A 22039-nucleotide genomic window follows, 5' to 3' on the forward strand; every position below is an offset into this window, starting at 1 on the left:
AGTAGGATTAAATCCAAATCCTATGGTCGTAGGTTTGAATACTCGTATATAAAAGGTCAGAGTTCTTTTCACCCGCCATGACAGCATACAGTGACATACCATTGTGATTAATGGAAAAGAGTCAAGAGCTTCTGCAATGAAGAATACGATGCAGATAGTCCTTCCAATTCTGTAGAATTCGCAGGATATGCTTAATTGGTTCCGATTTGGGATATCCTTCGAATCTGATAGGATGGGAGGGTGGGGTGATATACATCGATGGGTGATTTCTAGGGAAACTAATTAGGTAAAAATAAGAAAAATTGGTCTAATTAAAAATAGATAAAGAGGTACAATATAAAAATAAATGTTAAACATTCGTATTGGAAGGAGTTTCGAATTTGATTAGAGGACGTAGATTCGTCGTGGAAGATTTTCTCCAGTTTCTCCAATGTAGGACGCTCACGTCGTCAATTGTCTGTGAAATAAAATAAATACAGACAATACTTTTGGTATAATCTAAGGTATAATCTATTAAGGGGTTCAGGTTATTCATCATTACAGTCACACGCTTGCGCACAATCACATCTGATGGAAAGTGTTGATGTGGCCTAAGATGGGACGCATTAGTACTCTAGGGGTGTACCGCGATTAGCCTAGAGTCTAGACAATGAATCGTTGTCTCCTGCAAAGACAATCCTCAATTTTACCAATTCAAGCTAAAATAGTAAAATCCAGTTTCGGCTTTAGACTATTAACATAATTATTATTGTTATCAATAAAACACGGGTATTTATGGTAGGTATCATTATTTATTTATGTAAATAAACTTCAATCTTCTATTAAGTCAATCAAAATAATCTAAATTCTAACTAAGTACTTAGTAGGTTAATTGGTCCATCTTAAAATACCTTGGTAAAATACAAAGTGCACCTTAAAATATTTTTATCAAGACATTAAAAATTAAGATGAGGCTACTGTTAAACTTTTCATTAGACTAATTTTAGGGAGTTTTAACGTTTATGAGCTAATTGAGCATTAGAGAGCTGAGCTAGTAGCACTGCAACTGGAGAATGCGCTTTCTGATGAGTCGGATTCATCAACTTCTAGGTTTTTAAAAGCAACCTCCTGTAGACATAAAAATTATATCACACTAATATTATAAAGGTGAAAGTTTGTGTGTGTGTGTGTGTGTGTGTGTGTGTGTGTGTGTGTGTGTGTGTGTGTGTGTGTGTGTGTGTGTGTGTGTGTGTGTGTGTGTGTGTGTGTGTGTGTGTGTGTGTGTGTGTGTGTGTGTGTGTGTGTGTGTGTGTGTGTGTGTGTGTGTGTGTGTGTGTGTGTGTGTGTGTGTGCGTGCGTGCGTGCGTGCGTGCGTGCGTGCGTGCGTGCGTGCGTGCGTGCGTGCGTGCGTGCGTGCGTGCGTGCGTGCGTGCGTGCGTGCGTGCGTGCGTGCGTGCGTGCGTGCGTGCGTGCGTGCGTGCGTGCGTGCGTGCGTGCGTGCGTGCGTGCGTGCGTGCGTGCGTGCGTGCGTGCGTGCGTGCGTGCGTGCGTGCGTGCGTGCGTGCGTGCGTGCGTGCGTGCGTGCGTGCGTGCGTGCGTGCGTGCGTGCGTGCGTGCGTGCGTGCGTGCGTGCGTGCGTGCGTGCGTGCGTGCGTGCGTGCGTGCGTGCGTGCGTGCGTGCGTGCGTGCGTGCGTGCGTGCGTGCGTGCGTGCGTGCGTGCGTGCGTGCGTGCGTGCGTGCGTGCGTGCGTGCGTGCGTGCGTGCGTGCGTGCGTGCGTGCGTGCGTGCGTGCGTGCGTGCGTGCGTGCGTGCGTGCGTGCGTGCGTGCGTGCGTGCGTGCGTGCGTGCGTGCGTGCGTGCGTGCGTGCGTGCGTGCGTGCGTGCGTGCGTGCGTGCGTGCGTGCGTGCGTGCGTGCGTGCGTGCGTGCGTGCGTGCGTGCGTGCGTGCGTGCGTGCGTGCGTGCGTGCGTGCGTGCGTGCGTGCGTGCGTGCGTGCGTGCGTGCGTGCGTGCGTGCGTGCGTGCGTGCGTGCGTGCGTGTGTGTGTGTGTGTGTGTTTGTTACTCCTTCACGCAAAAGCTACTGGACGGATTTGGCTGGGAATGGAGATAGATAATATCCTGGATTAGCACATAGGCTACTATTTATCCCGGAAAATCAGAGTTCCCACAGGATTTCGAAAAACCTAAATCCACGCGGGCGAAGTCGCGCGCATCGGCTAGTCCTTTATATTAGCTTCATAATCTCTGATAGCCTAGTGGTTATAGGACGTCCGCCTCCTAATCGGAGGTAGGGGGTTTGACGCGGGCACGCACTTTTTAACTATTCGGAATTATGTGCGTTTTAAATAATTAAATATCACTTGCTTTAACGGTAAGGGAAAAACATCCTGGAAACCTGCATATCTGAGAGTTCTCCATAATGTTCTCGAAGGTGTGTGAAGTCTGCTAATCTGGACTTGGCCACGTGGTAGACTTTGGCAAAAACTCCTCACTTTGAGAGGAGCCCCGTGCTCTGTAGTGAGCCGGAGTATAGCTGATCATGATGATGATGATGATGATGGTATACCTTCGCCTGTAACTTCGTTGTAAAAGAATCTAACAACTTTTCACCCACTTTTTTTCACCCACCCACCACTGAGCTGGTATAATGATGGAGGTGTAAGCGAGGAATTTTGTGCAATGGCTTTCACGTAAGATCTTCGATTTTCTGCTCGTTTGATTTGTGTAGTAATGAGTTATTTGGTAAATAAAAATAACTATCCAACACTAGCTTCTCCTTTCAGCAAAGGTTGCTCTAAGCAATAAGGCCGCCTTTGCACACAATTGTTTTTTCTGTTTTTCTTCTTTCTGTGTTGTGTTCCTTTACATGTGTTTTTTGTGTGCAATAAAGCCTTTCTATCTATCTAACTTTTTGGTGTAGGTACTACAGCTACATGTTACCTACTCGTACGAGTAAAAATGGGATTTTTAGTTTTTTTTAAACTAAGTTCGTAACTATTTTTCGTGACAGTTGCTACTCAATAGCGACCTGCTGTCTACATAATATAAAACTCGGAATTAGATGATTTTTTTAGATACAATCTAAAAAAAAATTGCTTTTGATAAACGTCAGAAAAATATTACGTTATAACCCCACGAGACGGTTGTAAATGCAAGCTAGCGGAAGCTTTTCCGGAAACGCCTCCGGCTTTGGCTTTTAAACTATATCTAATATCAGAACAAGCCTTTGAGACGACAAAGTACCTATATCTATTAATTAAGGAGCTGGCAAACAAAATGGTGTAATTACACTGCTGACCAAATGCTTTTTACCATAGGTATTCCAGACGGTTTCAAATCTACAAATCTGAACTAAAATAGAGGCCCAAAGTATCGATCACTGAATACAAACTGGAGCTCATTTTCCAGCAGAAACTGTGCTAAAATTGAGTCCAAAATTCGTGATTTCTATCAAAGCGGTCCTATTGTACAGTAAAATTTCAACAGCTTTTAGTTTTTTGTTCCTCCTGAAAAAATTAATTCCGTAAAAAGTTCACCGTTTGGTTTGCCAGCTCCTTCTTCATTTATCTACTAGCTACATAAGCGTGGATTTGAGTCTTTCACATCCCGTGGGAACTCTTTGATTCTCCGGGATAAAAAACAGACTATGTTGCTCTCCAGGTCTTCTGCTATATTCGTGAAAAAAGCACGCCAATCTATTACTTCGTTGTGTCATTATTGTTGGACAACCCAATAATACAAACGAACACACAGACTTTCGCATAAAATATGGGTAGTGTATAGTGATAAAATCTGCTAACCATTTCAAGATCTTGCTCATATGTAGTTTGGGATAAATTCAAGGAACCGTTAGCATGAGATGTTGATGCTGGTTTTGGTGGTTTAGGAAGCGTGTCTTGCGGTTCAACCCATTCTTCATAGAGATCTATTCGAGGCCCTAGTGACTTGTCAGGGCAGGTCCGGCAGTTCTCGATTATCCACTTTTGTTCCCGGACCGATGGTGATCTGGAACATTATTATTGTATACTAGCTGATGCCCGCGACTTCGTCCGCGTGGATTTAGATTCCATCCCATCAGTCTTGGTAGTCAGGTCCCCTGCAGCAACAGGATTGAGGAGTTGGAATCCAATTTTTTTATGAAACAATGTCGCAAATTTCTTCTATCGATTAAAAAAAAAATTACGCAAATCGGTTCAGAAATCTCGGAGATTTCGGTGTAAATAGGTAAAAAAACACAACTCCCTTTTTGAAAGTCGGTTAAAAAAGTAGCCTATGTTACGCCCTGGTCAATCCTCTACTTGTCAGTGAAAGTCCCGTCAAAATCGGTTCAGCCGTTCCGAAGATTAGCCTTTTCAAACAGACAGACAGACAGACAGACAGACAGACGGACAAAAATTTTAAAAACGTGTGATTCAGTTAAGGTATCGTTCAAATAACCCTATGAGCTTAATATGAGGCAGTTATTTCGAAATTACAGACAGACACTTCAATTTTATTTATTAGTATAGACAGGCATTATTAGGTGCTTATTTTCGGAAACTTACAATAAATACTTTATGATTATATATACTCGTAGCTTTTGTACATGAGTTCATCTACGGTGGGCGTAATACAAGTAGTTTAATCTGAACATAAGACGTATGACAAAAAAAAAAAAATTAAAAAAAAAATTGGAGGGGAAAATTGATGCCGGAAGAGCGTTCCAATGAGAAGGCGAATCGCTTGTTTTGCAATCACTAATGATTCGTTTTTATCAAAATTGGAATTGTAGCAGACGTTAAGCGCATGTGCTTTTAAATTGCGAAAGATTAGTTTTTAAATAGACGTACCTACAGTAGATTTGGTTTTGCGCACAGAGATATAAACGGTCATAAGCGAGTCATCTGTCAAGGATATTAAAAGCTCCTAGAGTTTGCTAATTGCTATCGTATACCCTGCAGGCATTTATCGTTTGTCATCTCGTTCATTCAACTAGTAAAGCTTCGTGATCGAGTTGATAATGCCTCCAGCTCCTTTACGCGATGTAGCTAATGATTGGACCGCGATCATAGATACGACACAAACTTGCAAAGCTGCTAGCTGCATTTATTTATCTTTGTCTATGATCATATTTTTAAAACTTGTATAAAATTTTGTAACGGATTTACTTATGGTAAAGAAACGTATTAAATGCCAGGGTCTGTTATATTTTTTTTTTATTCAGATACAAGTTAGCCCTTGACTACAATCTCACCTGGTGGTAAGTAATGATGCAGTCTAAGATGGAAGCGGCCTACTCTGAAAAGAGTATCGCAGTTTTCATTAAACCCACACTCCTTTGGTTTCTATACGACATCGTGCCGGAACGCTAAATCGCTTGGCAGCACGGTTTTGCCGGTAGAGTGGTAACTAGCCACGGCCGAAGCCTCCCACCAGACCAATTATTTGGTTACATCAAGGAAGGATTTTAAGAAATTCCAAAGGGATTTAAAAAAATGTAAATCCACGTGGATGAAGTCAGGGAAAGTGTTACATGTTACCTATAAAGGTACCCACTTAAATATGCATTTTATTTAGCTCTCAATAAATAAATGTTAATTTATTGAACATCAAAAATCAGAGGCATCAGTTTTGAATGTAAATGGCGATCGAGCTTTAATTTTATTAATTAGGGATCGCTGATAACTGACTCGTCGGTTAAATGACTCAATTAGTCTTAATTAACTCCAGCCTATATTTACGATGATGTAGGTAGCGAATTTTCGATTTAACTTTAATAAAAACTTCATTTCTATGGTTCCGCACCCGAAGCGTACCAACGGGGCCCTATTAAAAAGCCTCCGGTGTGCGTGCATCCGTCCGTCAGTCTGTCAGCGGGCTGTATCTCATGTACCGTAATAGGTAGAGCCGCTACAATAACAAACAATAAGGAATTAAAAGAAAGTGTTGTTTCTTATACGATGTGACGGAACCCTTCGTAGGCGCGTCCAACTCGCACTTTACCGATTTTGAAGAGTTTTGACAAACTTTTAAGCGACTTCTCACGCCAAAAAAATGCATCATAATATTATTGAGTACCTCCTGCTATTTTATTGACTTCATAAAGATTTGGATAAAGAGCTTAAAAAATAAGGAATTACCTCACAATGGCACTGAGATCGTCCACTTTGTATACAGCTTTGGTTTTAGGGTCATAGAACCCATCCCCAGTATCATAATATCCTGGCGGTATGGGGCGCGTTGGTTGTTCTGCTGTCAGGAAAGACTTGCCTGCTGGCTGGAGACCTTTCTCGTACTCGATTGTAAATCTAAAGGAAAGAAAGAAAAAAGATCAACAGCTTTGTCTAGAGCACACTTCTTACTCATTTTTTTCCCTAGTAATTAATCCAGTAAAAAATCAATCGGTTCCCGCGGGATTCCTAAAGACCCATCCGCTTTACCGATTTGTATGATATTCGGTACCGAGGTAGCTTGTGTCTTTGTAATAATTGTCATTGGCAACTTTTTATCCCGGAAAATAAACAGTTCCCACGGGATCTTTAAAAATCTAAATCCACCCGAACGAAGTCGCGGGCATCCTCTTGTTTTAGATAAAGGTGATAGCTTAGTGGTTCAGATTATTCAGCGTGTCCAGAGTTCAATTCTTGCATGCATCTCTAATTTTCACACAAGTTCGAATAAAAGTCTTCAAAACAACAACAATCATTTAGTTTTATTTTACTTCAATGTGTTCATACACTAAATTTATAAACGTTGTCGAGGTATGCAAACTCGTTCTGAGGCCACATTTACACGAGAGCTTTTTTACCGTCCGCTAAAAAATCGTCCAAATAGAACAAATGTATTCCCAAGTATCTGTTCATACGAAAAAAAGCGATGTCGAATACGTATTTGTTCTATTTGAACGGTTTTTTAACGGACGTTAAAAAAGCTCTCGTGTAAATGAGGCCTAAGGAAATTAGTTGTATTAGGGAGAAATAATGGAAGATTTTGCGACAATCGTTATGCAATTGCGCTCTTTGTGCCAAAAATCGTGATCGCCAAAAGAAGTAAACTTTTTGCGCTGGCACTGGACAAACTCGTTACAGGATAGCGGCCAGAAACCGATTGATCGTGCAAAGTTCGATTGCGAAAAATTTTCAACTTCTGATTGAACCCAATACGAAACAGAAAAGTTTTGCGAAAAATATCCTTGAAAGTCTTTATATATATACAGACAGCGGGTGCCGGGCAGACCTTCGTTATTTTATAAAAACTAAAAGTTTCTCTGCCACACACAACACAGGGAGGAACGATCCGCGACTATGTAGTTTGGATCATGGTGGCTTTGGGAGATAACTGGTAGGTAATAAAGGTGTAACAAATCTTACGTTAAAATATAAAGTCTAATCCATACTTCCATCCATACTAATATTATAAATGCGAAAGTGTGTCTGTCTGTCTGCTACCTTTTCACGGCCCAACAGTTTAACCGATTCTGACGAAATTTGGTACAGGGTTAGCTTATATCCCGGGGAAGGACATAGGCTACTTTTTATCCCGGAAAATCAAAGAGTTCCCACGGGATTCCCAAAAACCCATCCTCTTAACCGATTTGTATGTTTGGTACCGAGGTAGCTTGCGTCCCTGTAATTGACATAGGCAAATCAAACAGTTCCCACAGGATCTTTAAAAATCTAAATCCACACGGACGAAGTCGCGGGCATCCTCTAGTTTTTTATATTTTCTTCGGAATAGTATTAGAACTCACGTCCTGCATTGCCAGACACTTAGTGGCACGCCCCTGCCACACGCCCTTAAAGCTTAAAAGTTTAAGGGTGTCCGACACGGTGCCAGGGAGTTCGTCAAATGGGGCCAGGGAAAAAGAAAGCAGCAGGCGTACCGTCTATCAGGTGGCCTACAATACTTCCAGTCCATCTCATCATACTCCAACCCATCCGCAAAGACGAGTGTCCTGTCCGTCAACTTCCCTTTCTTCCAGGTTCCTCTAAGCACCACACCGTTAGGATATTTCAGTTTCCCTTGGCCGTGGAACATGCCGTCGTCGAATTCACCCTCGTAGATAACATCTGAAAGACGATTGCCATAATATTAATTCTACAACTATGTACCTAAATAAGATGCACAAATGCATATAAAAAGTAGGTAGGTACTATTGGAAATGGAAGATCCTGAGCAGCTGGCTTGTCTGTTTGGAAGCTTCAGGCGTGGTTAGTTAATATCTTACCAGTAAAACCATTCCGCTAAGCGTTCCAATACTCTTATCATATCTTATCAGCTTATATATTATTATCTTGAATCTTGAATACGATGCCGCGTAGATAACAATAAGGCATTTTATGGGTTTTTCCAGGTTAGCTCACTTACATTTACTCATCACTAAGGCACTACTAGGTTCTTACCTAGTAGTGCCTTAGTGCGATCTTTCTCAGTCAGTTTATTGTACTTGTCAGTAACTTGCAATCGAATAAAAAAAAGATCTCCATCTATTATGTCTCTATTTCTGTCTCTACTATCTCTGTTCCTAATTATTTAGATCGATTTAGTAGTTTAGGCATTAAAATTATCAAACGAATAGACACTTTCGCATTTAAGTATAAAATTAGTGTAGGACGGTGTCCGAGCAAATATTAAGGTTAACGAGTACGGACAAATTTTCGAAGCTTAACGACATACTTGTCAGGAAATGAACCTTGTAGCCTGCTCGAGCTCACGTGTATGGGGAGTCCGGTTAACCGAGTTATACGAACTTAATTGAAGGGGCAAAATGTTGGCTCAAATGCAAAATGTTTTTACTATCATGTTTATATTTGACATATTATATTTATGTATTTAGTTCTTTCTAGCGGAAAGTTTTAAAAGGGAAGGGACCAGAGACCTTACGTCACCAAGAAAAAAGTACATCCTCATCGTCATCTCAGAATGTAAAGGGTCAGAGCCTAGAAGCGTAGCAGTTTTTAGATTTTCTCTAATTGGCTTCTGGCATGATACCCGTCGGCTTGGTTTGACAGTTAGAGTATGACAATCACAACCACCTCTGATTAGCCGATATTTTCTATCTATTGCTTGAAATGCATTGTTGCAGCAAAAATACCATAGGTAAATTGAGCCAATCACAAAAAATGAAATTGTAACAATAATTGATACAGCTTTTTTTCGCAAGTTCGACCATCGCCTTTTCAAGACTAACCATTTGGAAATTTGTAAACGCCATAACCACTCATCCCGAGTAGGTCCCAAGAGCCTTCGTATTGAGACCCGGTTGGAAACATCTTCATGGATCGTTGCACCCGGGGCATGTCCACTGATACAGTCCTGTCGAAAATATAACTTGATTAGTATAAGGAGTAAATTAATTCTAAACATTTTGTACACTGTTCAATCAGCTCAATAAAATGCAATGCAAAAGAGCTGAAGCACCAGCTCCACAAACGAGATCGAGTGATGGCATGCAGTTAAATTAAATTTACTCCGAGCTTTACTCCATGCTCCAGTATTATCAAGGTGATACCGTGAATAGATTCAGAGCTGGTTTTAACAGGTTCAGTTCAATGCACCATTTGAATTTTGCACCCGAGTTTCTGATCACTGGTGAAAATATAAGTATTCAATTTCTGTATAGTCTGCAAATCCGCATGTGGTCAGCGTGGTTGACTATGGCCTAAACTCCTGATTCTGGAGGATCCGGAAGAGGAGGAGAGGATAGTTTTACGATGATGATGATGATGATTCAGTTTTGATCGCGCGCCTTCTAGAGGGTAGGTATTTGATTGCAACTACATACGCTAGAGCCAATGAGTGAAACGTTATGGTCTCCCAACTAAGGTTGAAATCTGTGTATAGAGCGCACTTTGATTTTGCTCAGACTTAAGACACTGTTAAAACGAGATAGCGTTATACGGCTGGCATAAATCTGTCTCGTTTTAACTGAAACTTAAGTCTAAGCAAAGTTAAAGTGCGCTCTATAGATCTCAGCCGACCTAGCGTGCTAACCACGTTCATATCTGCGTGACGCGACGTGCATTCGTGTCTCGTCGAATACATGCTTTACGAGCTTTACGTCAATTACATGTTAGTATAATGACATATCGTTGCGACGTACAGCGAACCGTTACGATTTTGTTACGATTATACGACGATCCGTTATGAGTCACAAGTCACAACCACGGGTTTGGAATTGTTAGACACCGCAGCCGTTCATCCACGCGTGCCCGAAATTTGAGCCTTTGTGGCAAGTGCCTGTTTTATTTTCGTTCCTATGTCAGTACTATATCATTCCTTTTTCCAAATAAAAAAAATCGATCTTCTCTCCTATTGAAGTCTGTTTCCTCCCTGACGCATGGCGATTGTAATTTGTGATTGCTCGTTGTGATCATCAATATAATGACTCGAGTGACGTCATTGTAGGTAGAATAAAATAGACACATACTTACTTTTTAATAAACATCTAGCCTTCAAATCTGTGGCACGGTAATATTATGTATCAGTATTCCAACTTCATAGAAACGGACGAAACGCGAGCTATACCTACGCACCTCGATGTCGGCAGGCGCTCGACACGCAGACAGTCGCGGCTGTGCCGCAGTGACGAACGGGCGGTGTTTTGTTTTTCTAACAATAACCGCGCGATTTTTTCGTTGTATGTGAAACCCGATTAAAGAAGTCACAATTTCAGCTCCGAATGTCGGTATTTAAGTTACCGGGACTGCAATAAGATTAATTCGCAAACTTTTTTGATTGTACCCAGCGATGATTTTGTGGAGTATATAGAAAAAATGGAGAAAATATTCCGAACTTCAATTAAAACCAAATATATAAATTGTAAAGTAGCTGCAGGTATCTATCTATAACCAAGTAAAAGATATTCCTTTTTCTCCATCTTGTCCATGTTTCCCAAAACAATTTTTAATTAAAGCTTTACACTAGAAAATGCGGATTTTTTAAACTTTAAAATTTAATAATTCGTAACGTTCGTTTAATTTCCTACATCTCAGTCGAGGCGCAAATATTTTTCGGTCTCGAATGTATAAGACCGATTTGTTATTCAATCATAAACATGATTTTTTAATTAAATCTACCAATCAAAAAACAACACGCATTTTTACTGGACATTTCCTATGCAATTCACAAAGTATTTTATTTGTTTATATAAAAAAGTATATTTACAATCACAAAACTAGATGGAAACACAAAGTAGGCAAAAATTAAAATGCTGGCGGCAGGCAGCCCTATCGCATGTTTACGTACCGCGCAGCTGTAGGTATTTATTTCAAAGAAACGGCCGAGTTAGAATACTGTATAGATAATATTACCGTGTCTGTGGTACACGCTGTCAGAGCATTATCGAACCGTAGAGATTATTTGAAAATAAGTTTAAAATATGAGGCCTTACGGTTTAGAAGTTAATATCAACAATAAATAATACACTCATGAAAGCTGCTAAATATCGTAAACAAGTAATTTAAAAACGGTTTGCTTTACACCTTTTTCAGCCCGGTTGATTTAAATCACGTAAAGTCCGCCATTTGGATTTTTAAGAATTTTACGTATCATTTATCAAAATCGGTTGAGTAGTAACGAGGGGACATAGGAACAGACATACAGGTCAAACACAACCCTCCTGTTGGGCTGCGCCGTAGTCAGGTAAAAACTTAGAGAACCCTTATAACCAATGTTCAAAGAACGCAGCGCCATGTCTAATTGGCTTCGTCTTCTCATGTCATGTTTGTAGTATGAATATCAAAGTCGGTAGTCGCTATCATGCAAGACATAGAAGTTATTTTTACTAGTTGAACGAACGAATGGAAAAATCTAGGACATAGAAAACTAGGTTTGAGGTCTCAAAAATAATTTGTAAAGGAAAGTAAAGGAAAGGAATTGATGTTTGCTGTCTTGAACGCCAGCATCGGTGTACGTTAACCTCTGTAGCATTTAAAATTATTCGACTGATTCCGCAAGCTCTGAGTGATCTTCATCCCAAACATATTATGTTACGAATTAGCTTTGCTTCAAAAATATATCTTGTCGAGGTTCTATGGTTTGCTGTGTCGTTTAATTTTTATCTAAGCTGGCACATTTGGCAAAATCAAAGCTTCGTGGGTGAAATTGCTAAATACACTCACTTCAACAATTGCACCCATGATCTTAATTATGCATCATAAATGTTTTCATTAACAGGGCTCTCTCCGTCACTTACTCCATACAATCGTAGTTCCAATTTCATTTAAATATTAAGCAACCAAAGTCCATGATATTTTGCAGACATATTCTAGAAACTAATATCTGTGCCTGTGGTGTTTTAGATTTTTCTAAAAATATGTAGTTCCAAAATTACAGGAGCTCAAAGATTTGTATGTGAATTATTAAGACCGCGTAACTTTGAAACCGAATATTTTAACAGAAATCTGGAAAACCACAGGCATAGATATTATTATTATTAACCACAGGCGGTTTTAAAAATCCACATACAAATCTTTGAGCGCCTGTAATTTTAAAAATACATATTTTTAGAAAAATCTAAAACACCACAGACACAGATATTAGTTTTTAGAATAAGTCTGCAAAATTTTATGTACTTAAGTTGCTTAATATTCAAATGAAATTGGAACAACGTTTGTATGGAGCGAGTGATGGAGAGACCCCTCTTATTTTTATAAATCTATGCCGCCACATTTAGCAAAATCAAAGCTTTGTGGATGAAATTGCTAAATACACTCACTTCAACAATTCTACCCATGATCTTTAAATGTTTGCATTAAGCGTAGATGCTCTGAAAGAACGCGATACAAAAGTTTGTAGAGCACACCTACTTGCACTCCTCTTTGTGCGCCTCTGAGAACTTTCTCATCAAATCCTCCCATTGTGATGCCCGCTTTGTCCCGCTCCTGCTAACAAGCTTGCTTATTTACTTTTTGTCAAACTCATGGACTTAAAGCTTTAATATTAATATAATAATTTCATAAAACGTCTAATATACAGTCAGCTATAGTTAAAGCTTTAGTTTTTAACTAGGCAGAGTGCTTTGAATTTAAAAACTTACGCCGAATTGCCTCTTGATTTGCTCAAAGACATTTCATTTAATGAAGCTAAAGTTATAGAGCTTTGAATGAAAACTGCAACAATACGAAATATTAAAGTTACAAGAGACGAGTATCTTACGGGTATTGTCAAAATTAGTCTATCAGCACGTGCCGACCCGTGCATTTTCACCGTCAATGTACCTTCATAGATACTCATAGGTCCGTATGGATAAAAATTGTGCTTTATAAAATCAATTTGGTTTGCAAAATTAGAATGATTTAGTCAACAGTCAAATAAACTAATATTTCTTGTTGAATTATTGACGAACTCAAATGATCCACCGTTTTTATGGACAACAAGTGTAAATTAAAAATTTATAACACCCCCGACAAGTGAAGGTCACAGTAACTAGAAAAGAGCTGATAACTTTCAAATGGCTGAACCGATTTTCTTGGATTATGGCTAAGAACACTCTCGATCAAGCCACCTTTCAAACAAAAAAAACTAAATTAAAATCGGTTCATTAGTTTAGGAGCTACGATGCCACAGACAGATACACACGTCAAACTTATAACACCCCTCTTTTTGGGTTGGGCATTAAAAAGTAAGTAAACAGACGATCGTCATCATGTCGATCGTCTGTTGCCTACTTTACCTCACGTCAAAAATCGAGAAAATCTGTAGGAGTCTTTATACGCAAGGGATCAATTAACTTTAACAACAAAGCTATAAAGCATGTCCGTCCATACTAAACAACGAAAGCATCACGGGAAATCTAAAGTGTAGGAGAAATGCACGCCATTGTACTTTGTTTTGTATTCATGGCATTTATAACTTCGGTCATGGTCAAACGCTGCATGCATTATTTATATAGAAAGAGTGAAATTTTGCTTATGAATACGACATATTTGTTATGGTCAAAGTTCTAGGGTGTGTGCAAAGTTAATATTGCCCATTTATAAGCAGAAATGCCTGAAAATATATCTGATAAGATATATTGAATAAGATAACTTCTGAGTAGATTGACCTTATACTGATTTTGCTTTTAAAAGAAACCATAAGTAACCTAACGTAAACATGTAGTTAGTTAGATTATTTATTAGAAGGCTATGCCTTAGCTCTGTCAACGCTGAGACTCGTTCTCAGCGTTGAACCAAGGAAAATAATTTCATTTATAAAATGAAATTAAAACCACCAATTTATGTAGGTAAGTATGTCAATTTAACTAAAATACGTTACGGTTAAATGTCACCAATCACCATACAACACCATATGGCCATAATCTAAGCGATATGGCGTCTTGCACCTTCACATACGGAAGAATCTGAATGCTATTGTCAAATAAGCACTGGTAAAATTGAACTGTGATACCAGAATTTAAGGCTATCGTTGTCAACGATCCCCCGTCGATTTCCTACGTATGATATTATTGTTCTTATCTCTATCTGCCCTGGTTCGTGCATTCTCGGTTCCTAGATCGGTACATTTGTGATAACCAATTGAAATTGCTGTGATTGGCTGAATTTACCATGTTCTTGCTGCGACAGTGAGTTTTAGCCACTAGCGGAACAATGTTAGCCGGTCAGAAATGATTGCAATTAGTCAACCTGTTTGACGTCCGTGTTCTGTTTTCGATTACAAAAAAGAAAAAATTGTTGTTGCAATCATCAATTTTAGCAAATAGTGAAAGAGAGTCGGCCAATCAGAGGTCACAACTACCGTCACACTTTCTGTCACACTATGGCAGTAGGCATACCGAGTAATGAAAACAATTTTTAAATTCTGTCTAGGAAGTAGTAGGGTTGCCACCTGCCTCTTTTTGATTTACAGGCTACCACCATCAAAAATACGGGGTTTAGATTTGAAGAAATTTGAAAATTTGAAGTATTTAAAGAAATAGGCGGTGAACCACCTGAAATGCATGGAAAGCCTATTTAGATATTTTAGTTTATTTGTAAGTTTTGTATTTTTTCTCCGTATGTTGCCGTGTCTTGATTAGTGAACTGTGTTTGCAATGTGGTTTTAAATAAAAGATTTATTTATTTAAATAGCTTTTAAAAACTCTTAAGTTTTGTAAAGCAAAATGTTATACATTTCATGCATACAATCTTTTCATTTTAACTTAAAATTACATTTAATTTGTAATTCCACCTTCACAGTATCAATACTATGGCCGTAGCCAGGAATCGATTGCGGGAGAGGTTTTATCAGGACCGGAACTGAATCCTGTCATGAGGAAAAAAACATTCGCTCAACTTTATGGGCTAATTACCTGGTTAGTGAAATTTCACCTTTCAATTTGTCAGTGAGATAAAATACAACAATAAAAAAGCGCGAGCGCAGTGAGCGTAAGTGTTTTTGGTTCAATACAGAAAAAATTAAAGTGAAAGGGAAACGAGTTTAGCCATAGCAAGATTATATTTTTAAAGCTTCCTATCCATACTAATATTACGAATACGACAGTATATCTATTTGCCTATCTACCCTTTCACGGCCCATCTTCTTTACCAAAATTTTGGTACTTACTATTCAGAGGTAACTTGCATCCCAGACATTTTTTTTAGGTGGCTTTTTAGCCCGGAAAATCCCCCACGGAATTTTTTAAAATCTAAATTCATGCAAACGAAATTGCGGAGTTTACACCAAGTAATACAAATTCAAAGCGCGAGTGAAGTGAGCGCGAAATGTTTGATATATTTCCAAAAAAAATTGGTAAGCAAATGCAAGAAATAGTGTAAGTATTATTTTAGGCTTAGGTTTTTGACGGATTCCCAGGCGCAGTCGCCATTTCTAAATTTCTGGTCTGATGGGAGGCTTCGGTCATGGCTAGTTATATGGTTACTATGGCCCTAACGGCCAAGAAATTAGACTGCATCATCACTTACCACTAGAAAAGATTAAAGTCACGGGCTAACTTGTATAAAAAAATGCTTACATCCTCAAACCAAGCCCCGCTGCCTTGGCTACGACCATGATCAATATCGAGTGGGTTTCGGCTACGCATTGCCGCAAAAGGAAAATATTCTTTCTACTGGACATAACGTCAGTGTTTGATTTCGCCAGCCAGGTTTCTGTATCCCGAAATACGGGGTAACCAGTAAAATACGGGGCCTCTGGCAACCCTATTCGGAAAACACTGTCACATTCAAGTTAATGTCAAATATTTTGTTTTCAATTACAGAAAGCTGCATCAATCATTATTACAATATTTTCTTTGTTGTGATTGGCTGAATTTTTGAGTTTGAGCCAATAAACAGACTGTTTGCCAATTAAACGTCATAACAATATAAATGCCAGAAAGTTTAACCAAATAAAACAAACTTAATGAGAACCTAGTGAGAATGCAAACGGCACACAATTTATAAAACATATTATGTTAGTCGTATATAATAGATATTATAGTAGTCGTTCACTTTGGTAATAGTCAGATTGTCATCAGTAAAATTGATATTGGTTGATGTATCGTAAATTATTGTTTCGGTGACAAATATTTTTATTATCTATTTATCTTTGAACAGAATGGAATAGAATGAAATGGAATGGAATACAATGATAAATTTTTATTCCTGTAAACTTTTAGGTAAACTTCAAAGTGTTTTTGGATGGTCAGACAAATTTACCACTGGTTCGGAATGCTGTTCCTACGTTTTCTAGGGTTTCGTACCTCAAAATGAAAAACGGAACTCTTATAGGATCACTTTGTTGTCTATCTGTCTGTCTGTCGTGTGTGTCAAGAAAACCTCTAGGGTACCCGTTGACTCAAAACCATGAAATTTGGCAGGTAACCTAACTGCGTAATTTTGGGTAGTTTTTTTAATCGATAAAGAAAGTTTGCGACATTGTTCAATAAAAAATTTGGATTCCAACTCCTCAATCCTGATGTTGCAGGGGACCTGACTACTAAAGCTAATGGGATTTAAAAAGTATCGATTATTAATTGATATTGAAGGTATAGGATGCTGTAAGAAATTGCATTCCTAAATCCTGGTGATCCCTCGGGATTTGAAAAGGATCATCCGTTTAAATATTCTTACGTGATACAGAAACAAGTTGCATCCCGGGGACGGAGAGGCAACTTTTGTTCTGGGAAATGAAAGGATCGGGATTTTTAAAAACCTAAATCCACGCGAGCGAAGCTGTGGGCATTAGCTAGTTGTAAATATATTTAAAAGCTACTATAAGATAATAGATAAGGTACTTATTTCCTTATATTTTTATTGTATGGCAGCGCGCGGTTTTAAATTATAAATTGCACGTCCTGTCCTTTTCTGTAATACATTTTTTTTTCAATATCTACCGCTTTATCTCATAGCAAGAGTCCGTAAGACATAATACAGTGAAAATAGGCAAAATATACAATTTTTGCAGTTTCCACGTCAGTACCTGTCGAATTTTTCTAACAGTGTAAGCAGCAGAGCTGAGTTTACCATCAAGTGTTGATATGTGGGTGTTCCATAGAAGCTTTGCATCTAACATTATACCGAGAAACACGGGGTTCTCCTTTATTTTCAACATATGATTATTTATCAATGAAATTATGTCATTTAAGGTCCTGGTATTGGGCAGTGTGAATTCAACACACTTAGATTTCTTTGCATTTGGAAGTAAATTGTTAGCAATAAATCAGAGAGTGACCTGTGATATGGCATTACATATAGTATACATTGTCAAAAATTATAATATTAAAGCTGTGCGTATTGCGTGAGGAATAGGTTGCAAGAGAGTTGCAACTTGCAGGGTTTGATGCATGCGCTATTGCCAGCAAACATGAGACATATTTTTATCTACAGGCAACGTCTGAGTAGGTAACGCATACGTCTAACGCAAGTTGAAATGTACCAGTGTATTTAGTTAGACCTATCGACAAGTTTGGAGTTGGGTGCAGTCTAAATGTGGCCCGTGTGTTTAGACTGTCAGTTTCTGTCAGTTTCACGTGTCGTCCCCCGCACTTCACCACCCCGCTTGCACAAATCGAGACAGCACGAAATTTTCAAGATTTCTGGGTGTAATTTCTGGTTTTCGTAGTTCCCACACAATTATAACAATATAAAATATATAACGATAATTTTTTTACTACATAATATTCATTAAATTTTCTAGGTCTGTGGTTTTTCCAAATTTCATTAAATTGCTCCATTGTCTAGAAAAACGAGCACAAAGTTGGGCCTTTTTTTAAAGAAAAATACAAATCTTTGAGCCCCTGTAATTTTAAAACTACATATTATTAGAAAAATCTAAAACACCACAGACACAGATATTAGTTTCTAGTCTATGTCTGCAAAATTTCATGGACTTTGGTTGCTTAATATTCAAATGAAATGGGAACTACGATTGTATGGAGTAAGTGATGGAGAGAGTCCTGTTAATACGATCGACATTTGGATCGAATGTGAGAATTCTTGTCAAACGCTCTGTGGACTTTGCCCGGGCAATGTCGATTTTGCACACCTGTGAACTTTACTAGTAACACATATAATTCATTCGGCGCTTGTGGGAAATGTCCTGCATGAGATCCGGTCTTATAGGTTTTGCTTTTACAGCATTTTCCATGCATATAATCCGATCAACAAGTTTACTTTTGAAAGCGATTTTGTCAAATCCTGCCAGCGTTTTTTTTTTAAATGGCGGCGCGTCGGTTGGTTCGAATTCGGTTTTTCGATTAGGACATTGGATTTTGCTTGCATAGCTAGTAGTAGGGCACTGAAATGTGGGTCTCTTTGCCAGAGGTCATCAAAAAATGTAAATGCAAGCAAACCCACTCGTGTAGTTTAGTTTCAAATTTTTTAGGTCAAATTCTTTTTTTAGTTTTTCCGTTTTACACTAGATTTTTGCTAAAGAATTTCGAGTCTAGTGCATTAATTTTGGTTAAAGCTGGAGAGCAGTAGATATATTGTTCCTGACAATGCTTTCGAACCGCCAAAGTTTCTATTGGTCTAGTAAGTAATTTTTACGTCTAATTACGTGGTAATTTACGAAAAAACAAATAAACAGAAATAGTGTGATTTATTAAGAGTTAAGATTCTTATTTATATTCCAACTAGATGAAGCCAGTGACTTCGCCCGCGTGGATTTAGGTTTTTGAAAATCCCATGGCAACTCTTTGTATTTAAAACTTTGTACCTCTTTATTCTGTTAGCTGTTACCAACACAGTAAAATTAAAATATTAATACCAGGTTTTACCAGGTTTTAGTTATTTCAAGTTAAGCTCGCTTTTCATTTAAGATAATGACAATAAAGTATTATATTCAATGGCGGGGCGGCAAATCTACACGAAACAATAAATTTCAACTACCCTCCGGCCAGCGTTGGCAGCTCTGTAATTGGATGGTGAGAGCATGAGTTCATTTGAGCTTTAATAACAAAAGGGTATTAAAGTAATACGGGAAGATCCATGCTAGGAATTTTTACTTAGAGAGAAAAACCAAACACAAATTGTTTAAAACATTCTCTTGCATCAGCAAGTTACTAAAACTTGCTGATGCCCGCGACTTCGTTCCCGTGGATATAGGTTTTCAAAAACAATATTATGAACTAGCTGATGCTCACGACTTAGTCCACGTGGGTTTAGGTTTGTGAAAATCCCGTGGGAACTCATTAATTTTCCGGGATAAAAGGTAGCCTACTATGTATTAATCCAGGGTATAATCTATTTCAGTTTCATTCCAAATTTCAGCCAAATCCGTCCAGTAAGTTTTGTGTGAAAGAGTAACCAACGTCCATACATTCATCCATCCATCATACACATAAAAACTTTCGCGTTTATCCATCGTTTATACTATTAGTAGGATATAAAATGAGATTACAAACTTACATTTTATTTGGTTAGTAGATACAGAACCGTTAAATCGTTGTTAAATAAATTATAAAAATACTGCTTTGAAATATTTACAAACATTTATGACGGAAAAATTGTTCATTGAAGCGGAAATCCCTCCGAAATCCCAAATTACATTAAACGTCAAAACAATGTTGAAAACTCGATGGTTTATTTCCTAGGTTTATTTGCATGTTATTTTCTCTTTACTCGATGGGTATTTTTGTTTTAAACCAGAAATATAAAAAACAAGTAAAAATCTCAGGGCGTGCCACTAGTATAGGGTCAATATCTATGATCGAAGGGGTCAATGGTCACTAAGTACTATAATATGGTCTTATAAAAATTAGTTGCACGTGTTTTCCACAATATGGCGAGATATTTCATTTTTCTGGTCAGGCTTTACAATATTTTAATGACTTCATAGATTTTAGAACTAGGTGCATAATATGTTCCTACCAAAGTGCCTATAATATCGCATTGAAATTGGATTGAAAATGCTGCTGGATTGCAATCCCTACTAGGTACAGTCCGTTCAATGTTTACCTCTATAAAATTCCTTGCCCAGCACTGTAGAGAAGATGTATTTTTCGTAACTGTTCATGCAAAAAGTTTAATTCATCGGTAAAACGATTGTAAATCTATGGTTTAATTTATATGAAAATCATAGTCGCAGTCACGCGACCATCTCTCGGGAAAACGGATTTTGCTTAGGCCTTCACACTTTAGGTACCCAATATACGGCTCAACCAGCCTGGAGGCACCGTAGTGCGCTTGTGAATACAAAAGTCGGCCAATTTGAGATCTCCACTAACTAAAATGCATTCTGACAAAAAAATATTGTTGCGCTAAGATGCAATACATAGAAAAGTAGACCATCCCAAAAATTCATGCTTTATATTTGTATGTATATTACGCCTATGTAGAGAAATCTGCAGCACCCAGACAAGTTGATAAAGCTTAACGAGGCTGCTAATTGGTGTAATAAATATGCTTTACCTGAATAAATAAATTAAATTAAACTAGAGGATGCCCGCGACTTCGTCCGCGTGGTTTTGATTTTTATAGATCCCGTGGGAACTGTTTGAATTTCCGGGATAAAAAGTTGCTTATGTCCTTCCCCGGGATATAAGCTAACCCTGTACCTAGAATCGGTTACACTGTTGGGCTGTGATAAGGTAGCAGACAGACAGACAGACAGACACTCTGACACTCTTTCGCATTTATAATATTAGTATGGAAGTATGGATTAATCGATAAGAACGTGTCTCTGAAATGGTCACTTGATCAATTTGCTCAGTAGAATTAGCTGTTGTGACGACGTCCCTTTCTATAGAACGATTGCAATGGTCTATGCTTTCAAATGTGTCTAGACTCTAGACTTGTAATCCTTTTCAAGTAATGTAAATATCGTGAGAATGCATGTCTCCACTCTCCAGGACAGACTAACCCAGATATTTTACATGACAATAAAGCACACGACGTCGTCTCAAAACGAGTTGTCCACACATTGCATTTATAATTAGCTACGTTGATTGTCCACAATTCGTCCCAGAGAAAGTCCCAGACTCAGGTCGACAAACTTATATGCACTGTTTAGAAATACGATTGAATTTAATAGCCTGTTTTATAAATATTAACTAATGCTCGTTTACTATAAATCCATCTGAGATACAAGGGTCCATCTAAATTGGCTAGGTTTTGTATCACGTTTTGTTTTATAAAAACTATTTTTATGCCAGAGACATCGACAGATATGGAATAAAACCTATGGAAACAAAATATACGTTGAAATCTTTTTACTGTCCCGTCTATCTCCTGGAAAATGAATTTAGCACAATGCCTCGGCAAAATAAAGGGTTCATCAGGGCTTGCTTCATATTCATTGGGCACTGCATTTTTGACTTTGCAGCATTTGCTAACTCTATTCCCGATGGCCCCCAGATCGCAATGAGATCTAGGTCAACAAAAAGAAATTAGTGAAAGGGGTAGGTACAACGGGAATACTTTAATTAATTTTATCTGTGGGGACTAATAGAGAATACTTTTGTGAATTAATTGATTCGAATTTTTTAATTAATTAATTAAAATTTGTTGACAACTAACCAATTCAATGAAATAGTTACAGACTTCCCATTGACCCCAAAAATAACACTTTGTACCCGTTATGTGGGAAAGTTTTTTTTAAAAATAGAATGTTGGCTCACAAAATCGGCAAAACAAAAATCTTCATAATTCGCGTTC

The 22039-nt window shown here is 38.3% G+C and overlaps 1 protein-coding gene across 4 annotated transcripts; it reads right to left on the minus strand.

Moving 5' to 3' along the window:
• Window positions 1–291: 291 nt before the first annotated feature.
• Window positions 292–19918, minus strand: LOC123869972 (MORN repeat-containing protein 5-like). 4 transcript variants are annotated; one of them, XM_045913098.1, is made up of 8 exons: window positions 19793–19918; window positions 13000–13072; window positions 12770–12844; window positions 9151–9275; window positions 7843–8029; window positions 6101–6268; window positions 3782–3986; window positions 292–457 (listed from the first exon to the last, which is right to left on the minus strand). In XM_045913098.1, exons 2-8 carry the CDS (start codon window positions 13029–13031, stop codon window positions 350–352), a joined length of 900 nt encoding a protein of 299 aa, XP_045769054.1. In that variant the 5' UTR covers window positions 13032–13072; window positions 19793–19918; the 3' UTR covers window positions 292–349. The 4 variants fall into 4 exon arrangements, with proteins under 4 accessions (XP_045769054.1, XP_045769055.1, XP_045769057.1 ...); XM_045913099.1 differs by having other exon boundaries at window positions 19789–19918; XM_045913100.1 differs by lacking the exon at window positions 292–457 and adding an exon at window positions 813–1107.
• Window positions 19919–22039: the final 2121 nt, after the last annotated feature.

This window comes from Maniola jurtina, chromosome 12, assembly GCF_905333055.1.
Source record: "Maniola jurtina chromosome 12, ilManJurt1.1, whole genome shotgun sequence".
Classification (NCBI taxonomy): Eukaryota; Metazoa; Arthropoda; class Insecta; order Lepidoptera; family Nymphalidae; genus Maniola; species Maniola jurtina.